Source organism: Asterias amurensis, chromosome 1 (assembly GCF_032118995.1).
Source record: "Asterias amurensis chromosome 1, ASM3211899v1".
NCBI lineage: Eukaryota > Metazoa > Echinodermata > Asteroidea > Forcipulatida > Asteriidae > Asterias > Asterias amurensis.
In genome coordinates, this window is record NC_092648.1 from 25,187,594 (window position 1) to 25,207,053 (window position 19,460).

Consider the following 19,460-nt stretch of genomic DNA (forward strand, 5'->3'; position numbering starts at 1 on the left):
AAATCTATATTTTTTTTTTTAAACACCCTGTATAGCCATTGATAAATAATATTTGAAGACAGTTTTCCACCCAGAGTGTGTATTTGTCTAATATCATGCAAGAGGAAGTGACATATATGATTTACTTGTTATATTCAATACACCACCACTCACCAGAGTTGTGTTAATAATGTTGGCTCATTTCCCCACATGAGCAGCTTAGGGATGCATAGGAGCAAATTGCAAATAAACAAAACCATATTTATCAATTTATACTACAACTGTATCGATACTGTATCGATTCCGCACAGTCTACTGCATATATAGTCTATATTTTAAAACCCTTCCACACTAATGATGTCACTTTTGCTTAAAGGAACACGTTGCCTTGGATCGGACGAGTTGGTCTATAAAAAGCGTTTGAAACCGTTTGTTATGAAATGTATACGGTTAGAAAGATGTTTTAAAAGTAGAATATAATGATCCACACAAGTATCACTCAAAATTGCACGGTTTTCTTTTTACGTCGCGAACTATCACGGTCGGCCATTTATGGGAGTCAAAATTTTGACTCCCATAAATGGCCGACCGTGTTATTGGACGAGGTAAAAAGAAAACCACGCAATTTCGAGGCATATTTGTGTAGATCATTGTATTCTACTTTTAAATCATCTTTCTAACCATACGCATTTTATAACAAACGGCCACAAAACGCTTTTCAAAGACCAACTCGACCGATCCAAGGCAACGTGTTCCTTTAAAAGACCCGGCTAGCAGACAAACATTCCACCACTTAAATATCCTGTGAATGGGAAGCAAGTTGTTACGTCTCATGGCTGTTTTAGCGAATGTTTCGCAGGAGTTGAACACAACTGTTGAGAATGATTCAGTGCTGTAAAAATGTGTATTGCATTTGAATTGCATTCGTATCGCATTCGCATTCGCAGGAAGTATGAACCGGGATTTACACGTTCACAGCATCATCAATGCACCAAACTGCGCTACTAGTATAGTCGGTACATAAGGCCTAAAAAAAAAATATATGTTGGATTGCCCTATCCCGACCCACCCAAGCAAAAAACCGGGGGAAAGGGCAATCCAACATATTTTTTTTTTAGGCCTAAGGGTAAAGAAAACTTGGACATGTACGCCCGTATGTTACTTAAATTGGACAGGTTTGTCTGAGATCTGGGTATAGCTTCTATTTTTTATCAGTGCCACAATTCAAGCCACTTCGCATTCTCTTTAATCTAACGACAAGAAATTTGTCTTATGGAAATATTTTGTTATCCTGTGTTAACAATATCCCACAAAATGGATTGAAAGTAAAAAGTATATAACTAACTATCAGTAATAGATGTTAAATTTGCATCAGGGATAAAGAATATTAATTTTGGTTTTAAAGGATTTGGGTACTTTTTCAAAATGTCCACAGATTTACATTAAACTTACAGGGTTTGAAGATAATGATAGTGGAAAGCTTCCCTTCAAATATTACTAACTGAGGTCCTGTAGTTTTTGAGAAATGAGTAAAACAAGTCACACAAAAAATTTCGTCTCAGGAAGACGAAAATTATTTTAGCATTTAAAATCCCACTAACCAGTTATGATATTATACCACAATCATAGCATAACTGGATATGTTTTAACATGCTAAAACTTCGACGAAAATTTTTGTTTTACTCATTTTTAAAAAAACTACAGCACCTCAGTAAGTAAAATTTCAAGGGAAGCTTTCTACGATCATACTCTTCAAACTTTGTAAGTTTAATGTAAATCTGTGGACATTGTGTTTTGTGTTAGGAAAAAGTACATAGACCCTTTAACCTTATAAGGTTAATACAAAAATGAAAAACAACCAGTACATAACTAAGTGCCAAACTAAATAACAACCAAACTAAATAACTAACAAACTAAATACATTACTAGATGACCTCCTCAGCAGTTCTTGAATGCAAATAAGTTCCAGGTTAGTTCACTACCCTTGAATTCCCTCTTATACACACCAACGTCTCAGTCAAACTATGAAGGTAATTCTTTGTGCATTGTTGGGGAGCGGTTTAGTCTGGGCATGGAGGTAGAAACAGCCTCTACCTCCATGGTCTGGGCCACTTCACACACCATGTCTATTATAAAACTACACACCCAGAATGGCATATCACACCACATAATACCATTGCTATGAACCTTATGCATTGACATCATTGTGCCACCATCTTACAAAACATAAAGGACAAAACATAAAGCTTGAATGCGCAGCGCAGGATGGGCCAATGAGCAATCTTTATTTGTCCTCTATGTGAAGGCTTTCTTATACGTCAGGTGCCTATTGACTATAGGGCTCGCAACACCCTGAAGCACCCAAATATGCTTACATGTAGCACAGAAAAATCTTGCTTAGCATAATCAGAAATGTGTGGAGCATTACTTATGACTGGTACCTCAATTAGTTTTGCTCGCAACATTTTGCCCCTGAACAGCTTTTTGAAATTGGGCCCATGAGCACCCGAGCCTCCCCCGTCTATCTAAGCATTAACCATACAGCTATATACAAAGAATAGAGCACTAAATCCTATGTTTTACACGCACAACTTTAAATCCCACGTTTCAAACGCCTTAGTTAAAGAAAGTATCTCCTACATATTACCTCCAGCCCGCAAACAAAGAAACACACTTGACCTTTAGCATGATGAGCTTTTACTCTAACCAAGCAAGCAGACAAGGTAAAAATAAAGGAGGGGAAAAATGGACAAAGGGGGGAAACTACTACTGCCAAACAAACACAAATGACAGAGTGTCATTTTACAGGCTGGTACCTCGACAGCGGAAGCCATTCCCAAAGTAACCAGGATTGCATACACATCTGTAGCTGGTCTGTGTTGGCAAGCAGCGACCGTTGGCTGAACACCGATTGAGCCGGCAGCGGTTATCGACCACCACTGGGGTAGAACAAATTCAGTCATCAATATACCAGAAAGGCTGGCTTTAAAAAGTACGGAGTTTGTGTGAACGGAAATAAAAAGTTTGGTGACGTGACACTACTCTTGTCATTTAACACTAGGTTCAGTGCTTGAGGAATGGTATAATAGTTTGATGTGAACTTTTACTTTGTGCGTATGAGTGATTATTACAGATTATAATAAGTTATAAGTTAAAAAATTATATTACATATTATAATAATTCATTTAAAGTACATGTCACAGTCAGGGATAAGATTTGGTTCTTGGGAAAAAAGAGCCTTCAAGAAAAACTCTACTGGGGTCAAAACATCAGGCCGTTGAGTTTTTTTTTTTTCTTCCCGAAAAATACTTTACGGTCTGATGTTATGAAAGTAGGAACTGGTATCAAGTACAAGGGCTGACCTGCTTGTGCCTGTTGTGTGGGCTCTAATAAAAGAGACTTAGTATAGCCTATTCATTCCGATTTTCCCCTTTTTTTTCTTCCAAGGGCAAACAAATCAGAAAACAGACTAAATTAGGGGTAATGTCATGCCTGCTTATGCATGGACATCTCTAAGTGCTAAAATTATTTGTGCCAGTAAGCAAGGAGCTTTCAGGGGGAAACTTCCCAGTAAGATCACCAGATACGACAGATCACCAGAGAACACATCAACAAAAACGAACTCGAGTCTAATCGTTCAGAAACCTAGTAAACATTCCTTATTTATTTCACAAATCTCCTGAGAAGAATGAACAAATTCCATGGTGATCGCATCTCACACTGCAAGATTGTTCTATCCTGCAAACATGATCTTAGATTGCACATAATGTAGTAGACTGGCTTAAGTCCCTTAACCCTAGTATGATGACCTTGATACTCTCGGTCAGCTGCTCAGATAGTTCTGACAATCCTTTTGTTTCATACTTTGTCAAGATGGTCTGGGGGGGTCGTCCGAGAGTGTTAGGGTTATCCTGTTTCTTTAATAACATGTTTATGCCCATTTTACTGTAAATTTGGTGTACTTTTATCTTTTTATCTTCTAAATTTTTGGAGGTTTTGAGGAAATAAATAAATAAAAAAAATAATTAAATGCCCTACCATCACATCTTATCCCATCTCCACTGTATCCTGGGTTGCAGAAACAGTCATATCCGCTACTGCTCTGAGATTCACTACATCTGGCGTTACGATCGCAGTTGTTAGAATCGCACCCTGAAAATGCGGTCTCTGTTTTTCAAAAGTTTATAAAGGAAGTACATTGAAGGCATTTTTGACAATAAATATCATAATGATTTTGTGTTTTATCCACTTATTGTTAATTTCTATTTTATGTATTTTTTTAACATATTTGATGTTGGCATGTGCAATTCGGTTTTTAACTGCGATACATGTTTGAATTAACCATTTTTTTAATTTAGTTGAATTGAAAAACCTTTGGTAATTGTCAAAGTGGCCAGTATTCTCACTTAGTCAATCCCTACATATGCATAAAATAACAAGTCTGAGAAAAAAAAAAGGGCAGAAATGGTCATCGAAGTTGCAAGAAAATGATGCAATAAAAAATCACCCTCATTGCATAAATTTGTGGGCTTTCAGCTGCCTGAAAAAAAGGCCTGAAGTCTTGTTCAGAATTTAAAATTTGAGTGAGAAATTACCGCATTCTCAAAAATTACATTACTTCAGAGGTAGTTGTTTCTCACGATGTTTATACTATCAACAGCTCTCCGTTGCTCGTTTCCAAGAAAATTGTTCCACTAATATATATTTTGAGTAATTACCAAAAGTGTTGAGTGCTTTTAAAGGCACTGGCTTTCACAGGCTTGTTATTTTATGCATATGTTGAGATACACCAAGTGAGAAGACTGTTCTTGGACAATTACCAATAGTGTCCGGTGTCTTTAACCGGAGTACGTAGTTATGTAGTCTAGTCAGAATGAGCTACTGTATTTCCATGGAAGTCAGTTTGTTGGCTGCATTGTATTTCTTGGGGAGGATGAGAGGGTCTAGGCATGGAGGAAGGAAGAGAAGGAGCTCGAACGACCCACAAAACCACAGAGTAACAAAAGAATACCCTGACAATGCCCCTGTCTGACCAGTGGAAAAAGATAGGAGACCTCCAGCTGGACGGCCGATTAACGAGCAGGATTAGATCACTTTGTACAGAAGGTGTGGTACCAACAGACTGCGCCGTTGCCTTCGTGTAAAGTTGAATCATGGGAGACAAGAATTGTGAATATACACGTTTTCATTTACCGTTTGTGGTGTTTCACGGAAACATCATGGCATATTTTTACATTTTTTGTGACTTTCCGGTCACTAGCGGTGGTTACAAATTTGGGTATTAGCACACGAGGGTGGTTGGTATTCAATTATGTTTTTCGATTTGGTGGGCACAAGTGTACACAATTTTTATCAGGTCTCAAAACAGTTTTTTCTGTGTTATATCCTTACGACATTAGACACCATAGTTGAGTGAAGAACCAAGTGCGTACGCGCAAACTCACATACACCAGGTCACCCATAGTCTGTATAAGGTATGATGGTGATTACGAGGTGTCGTTAAACGACCGCTGCACCTCGGGTTCGACTTTTGAAGTCCCCTCGTTCAAGCTCCTTTTCTTCCTTCCTCCATGGTCTAGGCAAGCCTGTTTGCAGGTGCCATTGACCTTTTGTGACCAAAAACCAAGCAGGGGAAGTCAGCTGTTTTATAATGGTATGCCTTGACTGCAGTTGATGTTTCAATAATTTGTTTTTTAATTTCCAGAAAGAAATAGCAGTAGTCTACAGCTCGAAATGCATGTATTCATACACTAGCAGTGTTATAAGACAAGCATGTAACCTGTCAATCAGACTGAATATCACTTTCAAGAGTCTAATGAGTTAGTATTAACACAATGCCTCTATTGTAAGCAAGACAGGCTTTGGGATGCAAACTAGGCAATACAGACAAACAGACAAACACAAACAATGGCATGGAGAAATAACACCTTAACAGAAAGTCAACCACACCCCCACATCATTTCAACTGTTTCAATTGTTTTTGTTTTTGGCAGCTGAATTCATTTTTGCCACACGAAAGATGAACATTCTTCTGACAATGCAGTTGATATGATATGGATCGTCTTAAGAATCAGAAATCTACATCAAGTACTGAGCGCCCACACCAGTGGTTTTGCCTAAGGCTTCAAACAGCATTCTTCCTGTATTACATTGCTGTTTAAGCCAAAAGCCACAGCCACATGTGGACATTGTCTTCAATGCAGACTTTAGTTTACAGCATGACTTTTTGTTAAGGTGAATTCTCTGTTTATGATCTACCCTGGCACATAAAACCATCACCGCTGTAGCCTTCAGAACACACGCAGTCATAGGTGGCATTAACGGAGGCTACACAAATAGCATTCATATGACATGTGTGGTTAACACAGGGGTCTACGGGATCAGCTGCAGAGAGAGGATGTGCATGATTCAAAGGGGTTAAAGGTCAAAGAATAAAAGCAAATCAACAACCACAGGTCAAAGAAATGCCGGTCAGAGCCACAGGTAAAGTCACAGGTCAAAAAACCAAAGGTCAAAGTACCAAATGTCAATGAACCAAAGGTCAAAGTACCACAGGTCAAAGAGCTAAACGTCAAAGAACATGAGGTCAAAGATGATGAGGTCAAAGAACAAGAGGTCAAAGAACCAAATATTACGAAACTAAAGGCAAAATAAACAAAATAATTGTCTGCAAAGCAATTCAAAGCAAATAATGAAAGAGCAAGGCAATTTGTTCTTAGCTGTTGTTAACTTTAACAGACGCTTCACATAAACTGCAAATCAAGCAACAAAAAATTCACATCATGCTGAAAGTAAAGTGTAGACTTCATTTGTTTTTCACAAGAAAACACTTTTTTTGAAAGCTACAGAATCAAATTCAACACGGCATGATGGGATTAGGAAATGAGGAAGTACATAATGCGAAATAATGAGTTAATCAATGTGTACTGGATCTCTAGAATGTCCATGAACAAATATTAAACATGAAATGGGTCTAAGGGGGAAACCCCAAATGAAACAGAAAAGAGATATAATAAACTTTGTTTAATTGAATTATTGGGAAAATACCTCAACAAGCGTAGCCGTCCCCTTGGTACCCTGGGTTACAGTAATCAAGCACCAAGTGGCAAGACTTTCAAAAAAACAGTTTGTTGAATGCTTTTGTTAACAGCTTCAAAGCTATCGTGACTAAGTTCGGCTTTTGAGGGATCTTTGGTGTCATTCCAAAAGTGGTACAGAAACCAGACAAATTATCCAATTACCTCTATTACAACTTCGACCGTTTCCAGTGAAACCCGGATTGCAAAAGCACTGGTAGCCAGTAGAATCAGCTAAACAGCGTGCGTTCCTGTCACAGTCATTGTTAGCGCAGTAGTCAACCTGAGAAGCTGTGATTGGTTCGTTTGAATAACAACAATTAACATTAAGACAATCACATTTACGAAAAAAAGGTAATTCCCATTTAAACTATCAACATCCAGTTTGATTACAAAAAGTAATATAAATTAATTGTAGTTTAACAATATTCTGTAATACAACATGTACTCTTTACTACTTCATGTTGTGAATAGCTGAATTAGATTGCAGAAGAGAAACGCAACGAAGGGAAGGTTTTGCCAATTCTAAAAGCCCAAAGTGAACAATGCTGCACATTAATTCAATAACTCAAGATTTGCTTTGGTAACAAAACTAAAAAGTCTCTTGCAATTCAGTGTTTCTTTACAGTCCAATCCTTTATCGGTCAATAAAAAGCTGTCCGCAGCTTTTGAAAGTTAGTCAGTGTTGAACTTGTGTATGCCTTGAACGGAAATACTGTTTCTATAAATTTTATTTGCTATTTTGAAAAAAAGAAATAGCAGTAGTTTACAGCTTGAAATGTATGTATTCATACACTGGCAGTGTTATAAGACAAGCATGTAACCTGTCAATCAGACTGAATATCACTTTCAAGAGTCTATAATGAGTTAGTATTAACACAATGCCTCTATGGTAAGCAAGACAGGCTTTGGGATACAAACTAGGCAATACAGACAAACAGACACACACAAACAATGGCATGGAGAAATAACACCTTAACAGAAAGTCAACCACACCCCCACATCATTTCAATTGTTTCAATTGTTTTGTTTTTGGCAGCTGAATTCATTTTTGCCACACGAAAGATGAACATTCTTCCGACTATGCAGTTGATATGATATGGATCGTCTTTAGAATCAGAAATCTACATCAAGTACTGAGCGCCCACATCAGTGGCTTTGCCTAAGGCTTCAAACAGCATTGCTGTTTAAGCCAAAAGCCACAGCCACATGTGGACATAGCCTTCAATGCAGACTTTAGTTTACAGCATGACTTTTTGTTAAGGTGAATTCTCTGTTTATGATCTACCCTGGCACATAAAACCATCACCGCTGTAGCCTTCAGAACACACGCAGTCATAGGTGGCATTAGCGGAGGCTACACAAATAGCATTCATATGACATGTGTGATTAACACAGGGGTCTACGGGATCAGCTGCAGAGAGAGGATGTGCATGATTCAAAGGGGTTAAAGGTCAAAGAATAAAAGCAAATCAACAACCACAGGTCAAAGAACTGCCGGTCAGAGCCACAGGTAAAGTCACAGGTCAAAAAACCAAGGGTCAAAGTACCAAATGTCAATGAACCAAAGGTCAAAGTACCAAAGGTTAAGAGCTAAAGGTCAAAGAACATGAGGTCAAAGAACATGAGGTCAAAGAACAAGAGGTCAAAGAGCCAAATGTTAAGAAACTAAAGGCCAAACAAAATAATTGTCTGCAAAGCAATTCAAAGCAAATAATGAAAGAGCAAGGCAATTTGTTCTTAGCTGTTGTTAACTTTAACAGACGCTTTACATAAACTGCAAATCAAGCAACAAACAATGCACATCATGCTGAAAGTAAAGTGTAGACTTCATTTGTTTTTCACAAGAAAACACTTTTTGGAAAGCTACAGAATCAAATTCAACACAGCACGATGGGATTAGGAAATGAGGAAGTACATTGTACATAATTCGAAATAATGAGTTAATCAATGTGTACTGGATCTCTATAATGTTCATGAACAAATATTAAACATGAAATGGGTCTAAGAGGGAAACCCCAAATCATAAAAAACAGAAAAGAGATAAAATAAACTTTGTTTAATTGAATTATTGGGAAAATACCTCAACAAGCGTAGCCGTCCCCTTGGTACCCTGGGTTACAGTAATCAAGCACCAAGTGGCAAGACTTTCAAAAAAACAGTTTGTTGAATGCTTTTGTTAACAGCTTCAAAGCTATCGTGACTAAGTTCGGCTTTTGAGGGATCTTTGGTGTCTTTCCGAAAGTGGTACAGAAACCAGACAAATTATCCAATTACCTCTATTACAACTTCGGCCGTTTCCAGTGAAACCCGGATTGCAAAAGCACTGGTAGCCAGTAGAATCAGCTAAACAGCGTGCGTTCCTGTCACAGTCATTGTTAGCGCAGTAGTCAACCTGAGAAGCTGTGATTGGTTCGTTTGAAAAACAAAAGTTAACATTATGACAATCACGTTTACGAAAAGAAGTTAATTCCCATTTAACTAACTATCAACATCCAGTTTGATTACCAAAAATACTATAAATTAATTGTAGTTTAACAATATTCTGTAATACAACATGTACTCTTTACTACTTCATGTTGTGAATAGCTGAATTAGATTGCAGAAGAGAAACGCAACGAAGGGAAGGTTTTGCCAATTCTAAAAGCCCAAAGTGAACAATGCTGCACATTAATTCAATAACTCAAGATTTGCTTTGGTAACCAAACAAAAAAGTCTCTTGCAATTCAGTGTTTCTTTACAGTCCAATCCTTTATCGGTCAATAAAAAGCTGTCCGCAGCTTTTGAAAGTTAGTCAGTGTTGAACTTGTGTATGCCTTGACCGGAAATACTGTTTTCTATCAATTTTATTTGCTATTTTGAAAAAAAGAAATAGCAGTAGTTTACAGCTTGAAATGTATGTATTCATACACTAGCAGTGTTATAAGACAAGCATGTAACCTGTCAATCAGACTGAATATCACTTTCAAGAGTCTATAATGAGTTAGTATTAACACAATGCCTCTATGGTAAGCAAGACAGGCTTGGGATGCAAACTAGGCAATACAGACAAACAGACAAACACAAACAATGGCATGGAGAAATAACACCTTAACAGAAAGTCAACCACACCCTCACATCATTTCAATTGTTTCAATTGTTTTGTTTTTGGCAGCCGAGTTCATTTTTGCCACATGAAAGATGAACATTTTTCCAACTATGCAGTTTTTAAATGAATGATATGGATCGTCTTTAGAATCAGAAATCTACATCAAGTACTGAGCGCCCACATCAGTGGCTTTGCCTAAGGCTTCAAACAGCATTCCACCTGTATTACATTGCTGTTTAAGCCATAAGCCACAGCCACATGTGGACATAGTCTTCAATGCAGACTTTAGTTTACAGCATGACTTTTTGTTAAGGTGAATTCTCTGTTTATGATCTACCCTGGCACATAAAACCATCACCGCTGTAGCCTTCAGAACACACGCAGTCATAGGTGGCATTAGCGGAGGCTACACAAATAGCATTCATATGACATGTGTGATTAACACAGGGGTCTACGGGATCAGCTGCAGAGAGAGGATGTGCATGATTCAAAGGGGTTAAAGGTCAAAGAATAAAAGCAAATCAACAACCACAGGTCAAAGAACTGTTGGTCAGAGCCACAGGTAAAAGAGTCACAGGTCAAAGAACCAAAGGTCAAAGAACCAAAGGTTCAAGAACCAAAGGTCAAATAACCAATGGTCAAAGACCTAAAGGTCAAAGAACCAATGGTCAAAGTAACAAAGGTCAAAGAACCAAAGATCAAAGAATCAAAGGTCAAATAACCAAAGGTCAAAATACCAAAGTAAACGAACCAAAGGTCAAAGAACCATAGGTCAAATGTAGAAAGTGCAAACAAATAAAGCTTCAAGAACTCAAATTTGAAGAATCAAAAATCAAGAAACTAAAGAAGTTCCATTTACAGAGATACCTCGAAAAGTACCTAAAAGCAAACAAAGAAATGGCAAGGCAACTTGTTCCATGCAATTGTTAACTTTAAGCAGAAGCTTTACAAACACTGCAGATCAAGCAACAAGCAATGCACATCATGCTGAAATTAAAGTGTAACCATGTTCTTTCCATGTTCTTTAGTGATAGAAAATCAAAGTATAAAACAGAGACTGATTGAAGAAATTTCGTCTCATAACAAGGACACAAACACACGCCAAGAAAGTAATGCCATCTAGAGAGCGTCCACTGCCATTTTTAGCAGGCACGTAATGAACAACTTTAAAGGTGAACGACCCAATTTTTCCTAAACTGACAGACCTCTTAGTCAACTTAACAAAAACTTGAATTGTAGAGATAGTTTTTATTGATATAAGAATGATTTTAGAAAGCTACAGAATCAAATACCATGGTAGGATGGAATTTGGAAATGAGCAAGTAAGGCAAAATAATGTGTTAAATGCATGTGTATTATTTACTGGATCTATATAGCGGTCATGAACCATTATTAAACATGAAATGAGTCATAAAAATAAAACAAATTAAAAAATTTAAAAAACGAGAAGAAATATGGATAATCTTTGTTTTTGGTTTGCTGGTAAAAATACCTCGACAAGTGTAGCCATCTCCTCGGTACCCTTGGTTGCAGATACACTGGTAACCAAACTCCAATGACACACAACGAGCATTAGGATCACATGTATTAGCTACACAATGATCAGCATCGTCCGCTAAGGTTGAGCAAGTATACAAATAGAGAGGTCAAATTACTTTATTGCTCAAATCACAGCTTATATGTTCCACAAGATTCAACAAATTTGTCACACAAAAAGAGCAACTTTTTTTTTTTCACAACAGCCCAAGATCATAATGTTGTGTCATCTATAAGTATATCTTTCAAAACTTGCTTCCTTAATCAAGTATTTTGTGTTTTTCTACCCTCATCTGCCATAACAGTATATTTTACTTTGTTTTACAAGCAGGGTACACTCTCTGTACTTGACAAGACCGGTATCAAATGAATGAATAATTAATTGATGAAATAAAATATGGCATTCATGCATGAAATCTTCATTAGTTTTCATTTCACTTTTAAAAATGCGAAAAAAAAAAAAGATTACCCTGGCAGGAGAAACCATTTCCAGTGAATCCGTTGTTGCATTCGCACCCATACCCAGACTGAGATGGGACACAGCGAGCGTTAACATCACATGCATTACCGGTGCAGCGATCGACTGCAAAGACAAAGTCAATAATGAGCTGGTTAATAAACACTGAAAATATACCAGTGGAAGCAAAAGTTTTCAAAATATTCTAGGGGGACAAGAGTGCAAGTCTCTCATATTCAAACGTAATGGATTCTTTAAAGAGGCACTGGAAACCTTTGGTAATTGTCAACGACCAATATTCTCACTTGGTGCATCCAAAGGGCTATGAAGCTATGTTTCTATAGTTTGACATTTTTTTTAGAAAATGAAAGCATTCGGTAGGTACAAACCACCTCCCAGCGTATGGTTTGTTTGTTGATAAATGCGAACGCCCCTTAAATAGGAGCAATCTTTGGTGGCAGCAACCGTGTCATGTTGAAACTTACCCTGACAGTTGAAACCATCTCCAGTGAATCCAAAGTTACACAAGCATTCATATCCAGATCGATTTGGTATACATTGAGCGTTAACATTACAAACATTATCAGCACAGCGATCAACTGCAAAGACAGAGTCAACAATTCATTATTAATCATTCACTCACTCAGTACTAACTACAACCTCAATCTAATCGTGGGTCTATGTAGCCAGCCTCTTCGTCTGTCTGACAAACTCAACATCTACTGAAGGGTCAATAGATGTTTAAAGGCATTGGACACATTTGGTAATTGTCAAAGACCAGTATTCTCCCTTGGTGTATCTCAACATATGCATAAAATAACAAATCTGTAAAAATGTTGACTCAATTGGTCATCTAGTTGCAAGAGAATAATGAAAGAGAAAACACCCTTGTTGAACAAACTTGTTGCACAAGTAAGAAACTACCTAGCCTGAACATTTGACGTGGCACTTCAAGGCTCTTAAACAGTACCATATACCAGCCTGATCGGCTGTTGCCAGATTTACCTTTGACCTCATATTTGTTTCACAAGGAGATTCGCAGTTGATTCCAATGAACATGTTCACATTACATAGGGACTATAACAACACTACATGATGCACACTCAGCATGCAGACGGTTGAAAGTGCAAGCTAACATATATCATCTCAGACCAATCATGACACAGATATATTGTAAGCATATATCACAGCACGTTAATCCAAATCATTAGGCCTGCAAGACAGTGCCTGTCTCTATCCCTGCAGATCAAGACAGGGGACCAGTCTATGACATAGATTCACCTTCTATGAAGGTTACCACTTACATGTACAGGTGAATCCATCACCGCTGTATCCAGTGTTACAGACACAGGTATATCTCTCAGCTACAGGTACACAGTTAGCGTTCACATCACAGGTATGCTGAGCACAAGGATCACTCACTGCCAAAACAACAATTAATAAAAATGATTAAACAAATTTTTCCCGACAAATTCCTGCGAAATATATACCCTGGGGATTGGCATTCTGAGTCTGAATTTCCCAGAGTGTATGTAGATGAAACATGGGGTGGAGTCAAGATTCCCATGGCATTGCCAAGGATTATATTTTCTGGGAGTTTGCTCAGTATAGTGTTGAGAGGGCATTGGAGGGTGCCAGTCTTTGCACAGACTTCTGGGGTGGATTTCACAAAGAATTAGGGCTAGTCTTATCTCGAAGTTAGTTTAATGTTTAATATGTCCTAGGACTTAGTCCCAACTCTTTGTGAAATCGACATCCAGGTGTTTGGTTTTTTCAAGAGATTAAAAAACATAAATATCTACCTGAGCATTGTTGACCGTTTCCCTGGTAGCCTGGGTTACATTTACAACGGTAACCTACATCACCAGCTGGGAGACATTCCGCATTGCGATCGCAATCGTTGTTTTTGCAGCGGTCATCAACTTGCTCTGTCAAAAAGAAGAGAAAAAAAAGAAGAAAAAAAAATCAAGTTATAACCAACACTTATGAAAATAGTGGCGTGTCGTGGTGTGGCTCGTGGTGGCTGAGTGGTTATACTCTGCTGTTGTCAGCAGCAGCAGAGTGTGGGTTCGAATCCCGATCATGACACTTGTCACAGTCTAGCCCCATATCTTATTTATATCACTCTTGTGTGCAAGTTGATTGAACTTGCGGAGAGATATAAAATGACTTTGACTTTTCTAAAAAAGACTATTCCATATAAAATGTCCTTGTGAAAAAGAAAACAAATTCTCACCTGAAGCAGGGGTGACTTTTCCGACCATGGAAAATCGCAGAATATTCTCGTCGACTTCATATTGCACGTAGGTTTCGGTCAGACTGGTGCGCATGAAGTTCAGGATGTACTCGGTGTCTGCCTCATCTCCGAGGCATTCGTCGTACTCGATGGTCTGATCCATTGTGTAGGAGAGGGTGTCCTCGTCAACTTGAAGGGTGCGCTTGGCAAAGGTGTGGATCACACCTGGATAGTGGGGAAAATAAGAAAGAAAGCCACACATTGTATTAGATAATAATGTAACAATAATATCAAAGTCTTTAATAGCGCCAGATCTACCACACAAGGTACTCAAGGCGCTGAGTATATACAAACTTTCAGAAAGATAGGTTATTGAAGTTATGAGTTTTGAGACCCAGTTATGTAGCACCTTGACAAGGTGCTAAGGCGCATTTAGCAGACAAAGCCAGGAACATAGGGGTGACCCCTTCTCTTTGCGATAAGTGCACTGGGTTCTTTTACATGCGTTACCTAACACATGGGACCAATGGATTTAAGTCCCATCTGAAGGACAAACAATGGTTAAGTGTCTTGCTTAAGGACACAAGTGTCACAGCTGGGGATTCGAACCCACACTCAGCTGATCAGAAACACCAGAGTTTGAATTCGGTACTCTTAACCGCTCAGCCACGACACTTCCATTGTTAAATTTGCTACGGGGATAAATAATATTATTGACCTATAACCCCCCCCCCCCCTGCCAATATTTGAATCTAGCAATCAGAGGTACTAACCCAGACGGTGGCGAATGTACTCTTCCTTGTGGTCATCAACAAAAATGTAGGCCGATGGGTAAATCTCAGGCACTGTTCCCTCCCAGTTAGAGTTGACTCTGATGTACCCTTCCTCATCAACACCTAGTTGGGTTCAACAAAAATCAACTGAAATTAGCATAACCAACAACTGGTTGACACAAGTTTCAGTTTATGAGAAGTTAGCATAATCAACAACTAACTTGGTTACAAGCAAAAATCAATTAATTAAAAGTTAGTATAATCAACAAGTAATTTGGATTACACAAATTTCAGTTCATGAGAAGTTAGGATAATCAACACCTAGTTGGGTTAAACAAAAATCAATTAATGAGAAGTTCGCACAATCATCAACTAACTTGGTTATACAAATTTCAGTTTATGAGGAGTTAGCATAATCAACACCTAGTTGGGTTAAACAAAAATCAATTAATGAGAAGTTAGCACAATCATCAACTAACTTGGTTATACAAATTTCAGTTTATGAGGAGTTAGCATAATCAACACCTAGTTGGGTTAAACAAAAATCAATTAATGAGAAGTTAGCACAATCATCAACTAACTTGGTTATACAAATTTCAGTTTATGAGGAGTTAGCATAATCAACACCTAGTTGGATTAAACAAAAATCAATTGAAGAGTAGTCTGCATAAATAACAACTAAAGAGAAGCAAGCATAATCAAGAACTAACTTGGTTTTACAAATTTCAGTTTCAGAGAAGTTTGCATAATCAACAACTCACTGATTTACACAAATTTCAGTTTAAGAGAAGTTAGCATAATCAAATTAAGCCACAATTGTTGTTAGTAGCATCATACACGACTTATTTATATTTCAGTTAATTTTGTCTACTTTGAAAATATAAACATAAAATCTAGAAAGTTAATTAAATTCCCTCCGGGAACACAACTGGGCTGGTCTTGGCTACAATACACAAATCGGAATAAAGGCTACAACTACAAAATATTAATAAAAATAGCTTATCCTTTCAACACACAGTTTTTCTTGTGGCAGTGACTCACCTAAAAATCTTTGTGTAATGAACATGTTCTCTCCAGTACTGAAGGTGATGTTTAGCGTCTGTAAGAACTTTCCACCTGGAGAAAAAGAAAAGAAGATGTAAAAGTAAAACATTGTGATTAGATGAGCTACTAGGACAACTATTGATCCACCAGTGGATGTTGATCCATCAGATTAACTAATGGATCCACCACCGACAACAAATGTAATTTGGTTTAAGACCTGCTTGAACGAAAATGTCAAGTCGTGAACTTTGCTGAATTTCATTTAAAATGTTTTCAATCAGTAAGGAAATCGAGTCATAAGAGTATAAATAGATTGTGTAAAAAAGCAAAACAATAATCTTAAATACCCTTATCCAGCTCTTTTCTGAAAGATTTGCGAAAAGCTCCGTTATGTAATCACTCACGTTACGTCATAGTTGGGAGCTTTAATTTGTATAGCTGCTTTGTTGCAGTGTGGAGGTATAACAAAGAAAACTCCTAGACATGACGTCAAAGCATTGTCATTTTGACGCACGCCGTCAACGGCGAAGTGTTTATTTGTTTTTCAAAACCTTGAGTTCAGGGACTGATTCTTGAATTGATAATTATGAAAAATTCAGAAATTTACACATACCAAAATTACATTTACTTGCTGAACAAATGCATTATAAACCAAGTTAAAATAGCATTTCCGTTTAAAACATTCCGCTCATTCCACTCCGACAGTGGCCAGTGCAGAAACCATTTTATGGGATTCATAATACATGTACCTATTACTTTTAATTTAAAAAAAGGATGTAAATAATAACTGGCTATAAATGTAAGTTTATGCTTCCTTTTTTATAGAATTCAAGAATCTCCCAAATTCAGAAATCTTCTCAGTGACAGTAAAATATACAGAGAGGTTCCCAAAGAACAAATCTACACAGCAAAGTAGAATATACATGGGACCTCAAACTAGTAATACATAATCATGCAATGCCTCAAAAATGCCTTTATTATTCATCTGTCAGCCTGTCGGCACATTTTTTCAAAACTAGGGCAACCCCTTACATGTGGGGCCCAATTTCGTAGAGCTGCTAAGCACAAAAATTTGCTAAGCATGAAATTTCTTCCCTGATAAAAACAGGATTACCAGCCAAATTTCCATTTGTTACATAGTGCTTGTTACTGGTATTCAGCTTTTGTTCACTTATCCTGAAAATCACATGGAAATTTGGTTGGTAAACCTGTTTTTATCAAGGAAGAAATTTCATGCTAAGCAAATTTTTGTGCTTAGCAGCTCTATGAAATTGGGCCCAGGTTAGGTTTTGAGGCATTGCATAGTACATGTAAGGTAACACCATGTTTACTCTAATTTGCTGTGTAGATTTATCTCTGGGAACTTGTATGGACGGCCCCTTCAAACAAAAGATTTGTGCCTGAAGATTAAAAAAAAAAAAGACACCCTTATCCCATAACTGCCCAATAATCTAATGGAATAATGTACGCTTACTACTCACCCGTGAGAGTGAACCCATTTAAGCCTTTGCCACTAGGCAGGCCAAACAGCCAGCCCATGACCTCAGCCACTGGGGTGATGCTCTGCAGAGAGTAGCTGATCTCTGGGTCTAAGGGACTGATGGCGGTGAATGTCCGGCCATTAGAGATCTGGATGAATGAGTGAAGGTTGGCATTCTGAAACGGTACACCGTTCACCCTTCCGGAGACTAAGCCATTCAGACGTTGATTCGCATCTGCAGTGGGTATAAATATATATTGATTTTTATTTTATTTTAGTTCTCTGGCAATCAGAACAAAAATTAGTCAAAGTCACAAAAAAATAAAAACTAAAAAACTATCAGCAATACAAAAAACATAAAATGGAAGAGGTGAGTGAACCAGCTGGAGTCTGATGAATTGACTAAAAAAATATAGTTTCTGCTGTAAAGGCTCTCCTCTCAAGCTGGTTTAAAAAAAAAGGAATAAAACAGATGTTTATTTATAATTAGATAGAATATATTGGGGACTGAAACACATCTCATCTGTTAAACTCTGCACGCTGGCTGCCAAATGACAAATGAATCAAGTTTAAAACACTTCTCTACATCTACAAAGCTCTGATTGATCTGTCGCCGGTCTATCTGACATGTTGCATTGCCTCCACAATACCATCAAGGGAAGGCCTACCACCGAACCAGGACAATACTCGTCTTGCCATCCCAAAGAGTAATAGACAGATAGGCGATGGATCGTTCGGTGTGTTTGGGACAACTCTCTGGAACCAATTACCACAGACCATAAATTCCTCAACAACAGTTGTTGCTTTTAAACGCAATCTCAAAACCTATTTATTCTAGTGTTAGTATTGTTGTTTTTTTGTTTGTTCGGGAAATGCAATAATAATTTTTGGAAATGCGCTATTTAAGAGCTGTTATTGTTATTTATAAATCAAAGTTTGAAATCATGTCCAATTAGAAACAGGTGGATGCTGGGGGACTGGAAAAAGCACTGTGCCCCTGGTGGCAGTTGATGTGGGTCGATGGCAAGTGTAACCCTCACCTTGAAGAAGTGGTCCGTACGCTTGTGATAAAAAACAAAATTATTTTTTTAAAAGGTTCCTTACCGGATGCCAGGCAGGATCGACCGTTGCCAATCATGTTCTCTGGGCAGACACAGCAGAAACCCTGAGAAAACTCTTGGCAGGAAGCTTGGTTGTGGCACAAGTCACATTCATCGCGGGACCCTGGGTTGAGTTGATCGCCTACGTTGAAGTTCACATCAAAACCACCAGCTGTAAAAAAAACAAAAAAAACAAAAACACCCCAAAACATGACATTAGGATTGATGCAATTAATGTCAACAGAACATTTTTATCACAAGAGTCTTCAAACATTTTCAAATTTTATTTGTGTTACCTAAAACGAACATGACATTATTGACTATAACTAAAAAGGAAATACAAGTCCTGTTTTTGAAAACAATACACAAAATGACTTCATCACATCAATGCACAAACTGGGTATTTTTGTCTGAATTGAAAATAAAAAACTGCGTACAAACTAAACTTGATACATAATATTAATAACAGGCTTTTGTAGAGCGCTCTACACTGGGCACTGGGTACCACAGAGCTTTACAAGGAAAAGACTACACAATAAGCGAATAAATAAAGACACTAATAATGGGAAAGACAGTTGGTTCCAGGCAATCAACCATTGAACAGGAAAGTTTTTAGATGTTTATTGAAAACTTCCAGCGACTCTGGAATCGATGAGGAAGAAAGTTCTTAAGGCACGACCATGAGCAGCAG

General features: G+C 37.8%; 1 protein-coding gene across 7 annotated transcripts in view; it reads right to left on the reverse strand.

Annotated features, from left to right (window-relative positions):
* The window catches only part of LOC139934416 (uncharacterized), a 56,715-nt gene that overhangs the window by 13,478 nt on the left and 23,777 nt on the right, over positions 1–19,460 (reverse strand). The window contains exons 7-23 of one of the 7 annotated variants that reach the window (XM_071928647.1): positions 18,774–18,941; positions 17,671–17,904; positions 16,187–16,261; positions 15,146–15,268; positions 14,373–14,597; positions 13,939–14,064; positions 13,441–13,557; positions 12,622–12,735; positions 12,149–12,262; positions 11,636–11,758; positions 10,481–10,606; positions 9,333–9,458; positions 8,344–8,469; positions 7,221–7,346; positions 6,238–6,363; positions 4,018–4,146; positions 2,796–2,918 (exon numbers count right to left, since the gene is read on the reverse strand). In XM_071928647.1, coding sequence (XP_071784748.1) covers positions 2,796–2,918; positions 4,018–4,146; positions 6,238–6,363; positions 7,221–7,346; positions 8,344–8,469; positions 9,333–9,458; positions 10,481–10,606; positions 11,636–11,758; positions 12,149–12,262; positions 12,622–12,735; positions 13,441–13,557; positions 13,939–14,064; positions 14,373–14,597; positions 15,146–15,268; positions 16,187–16,261; positions 17,671–17,904; positions 18,774–18,941 — 2,301 coding nt within the window. The remainder of the gene's footprint in view (positions 1–2,795; positions 2,919–4,017; positions 4,147–6,237; positions 6,364–7,220; positions 7,347–8,343; positions 8,470–9,332; positions 9,459–10,480; positions 10,607–11,635; positions 11,759–12,148; positions 12,263–12,621; positions 12,736–13,440; positions 13,558–13,938; positions 14,065–14,372; positions 14,598–15,145; positions 15,269–16,186; positions 16,262–17,670; positions 17,905–18,773; positions 18,942–19,460) is intronic. The other 6 variants (XM_071928683.1, XM_071928663.1, XM_071928676.1 and 3 more) reach the window with 6 other exon arrangements.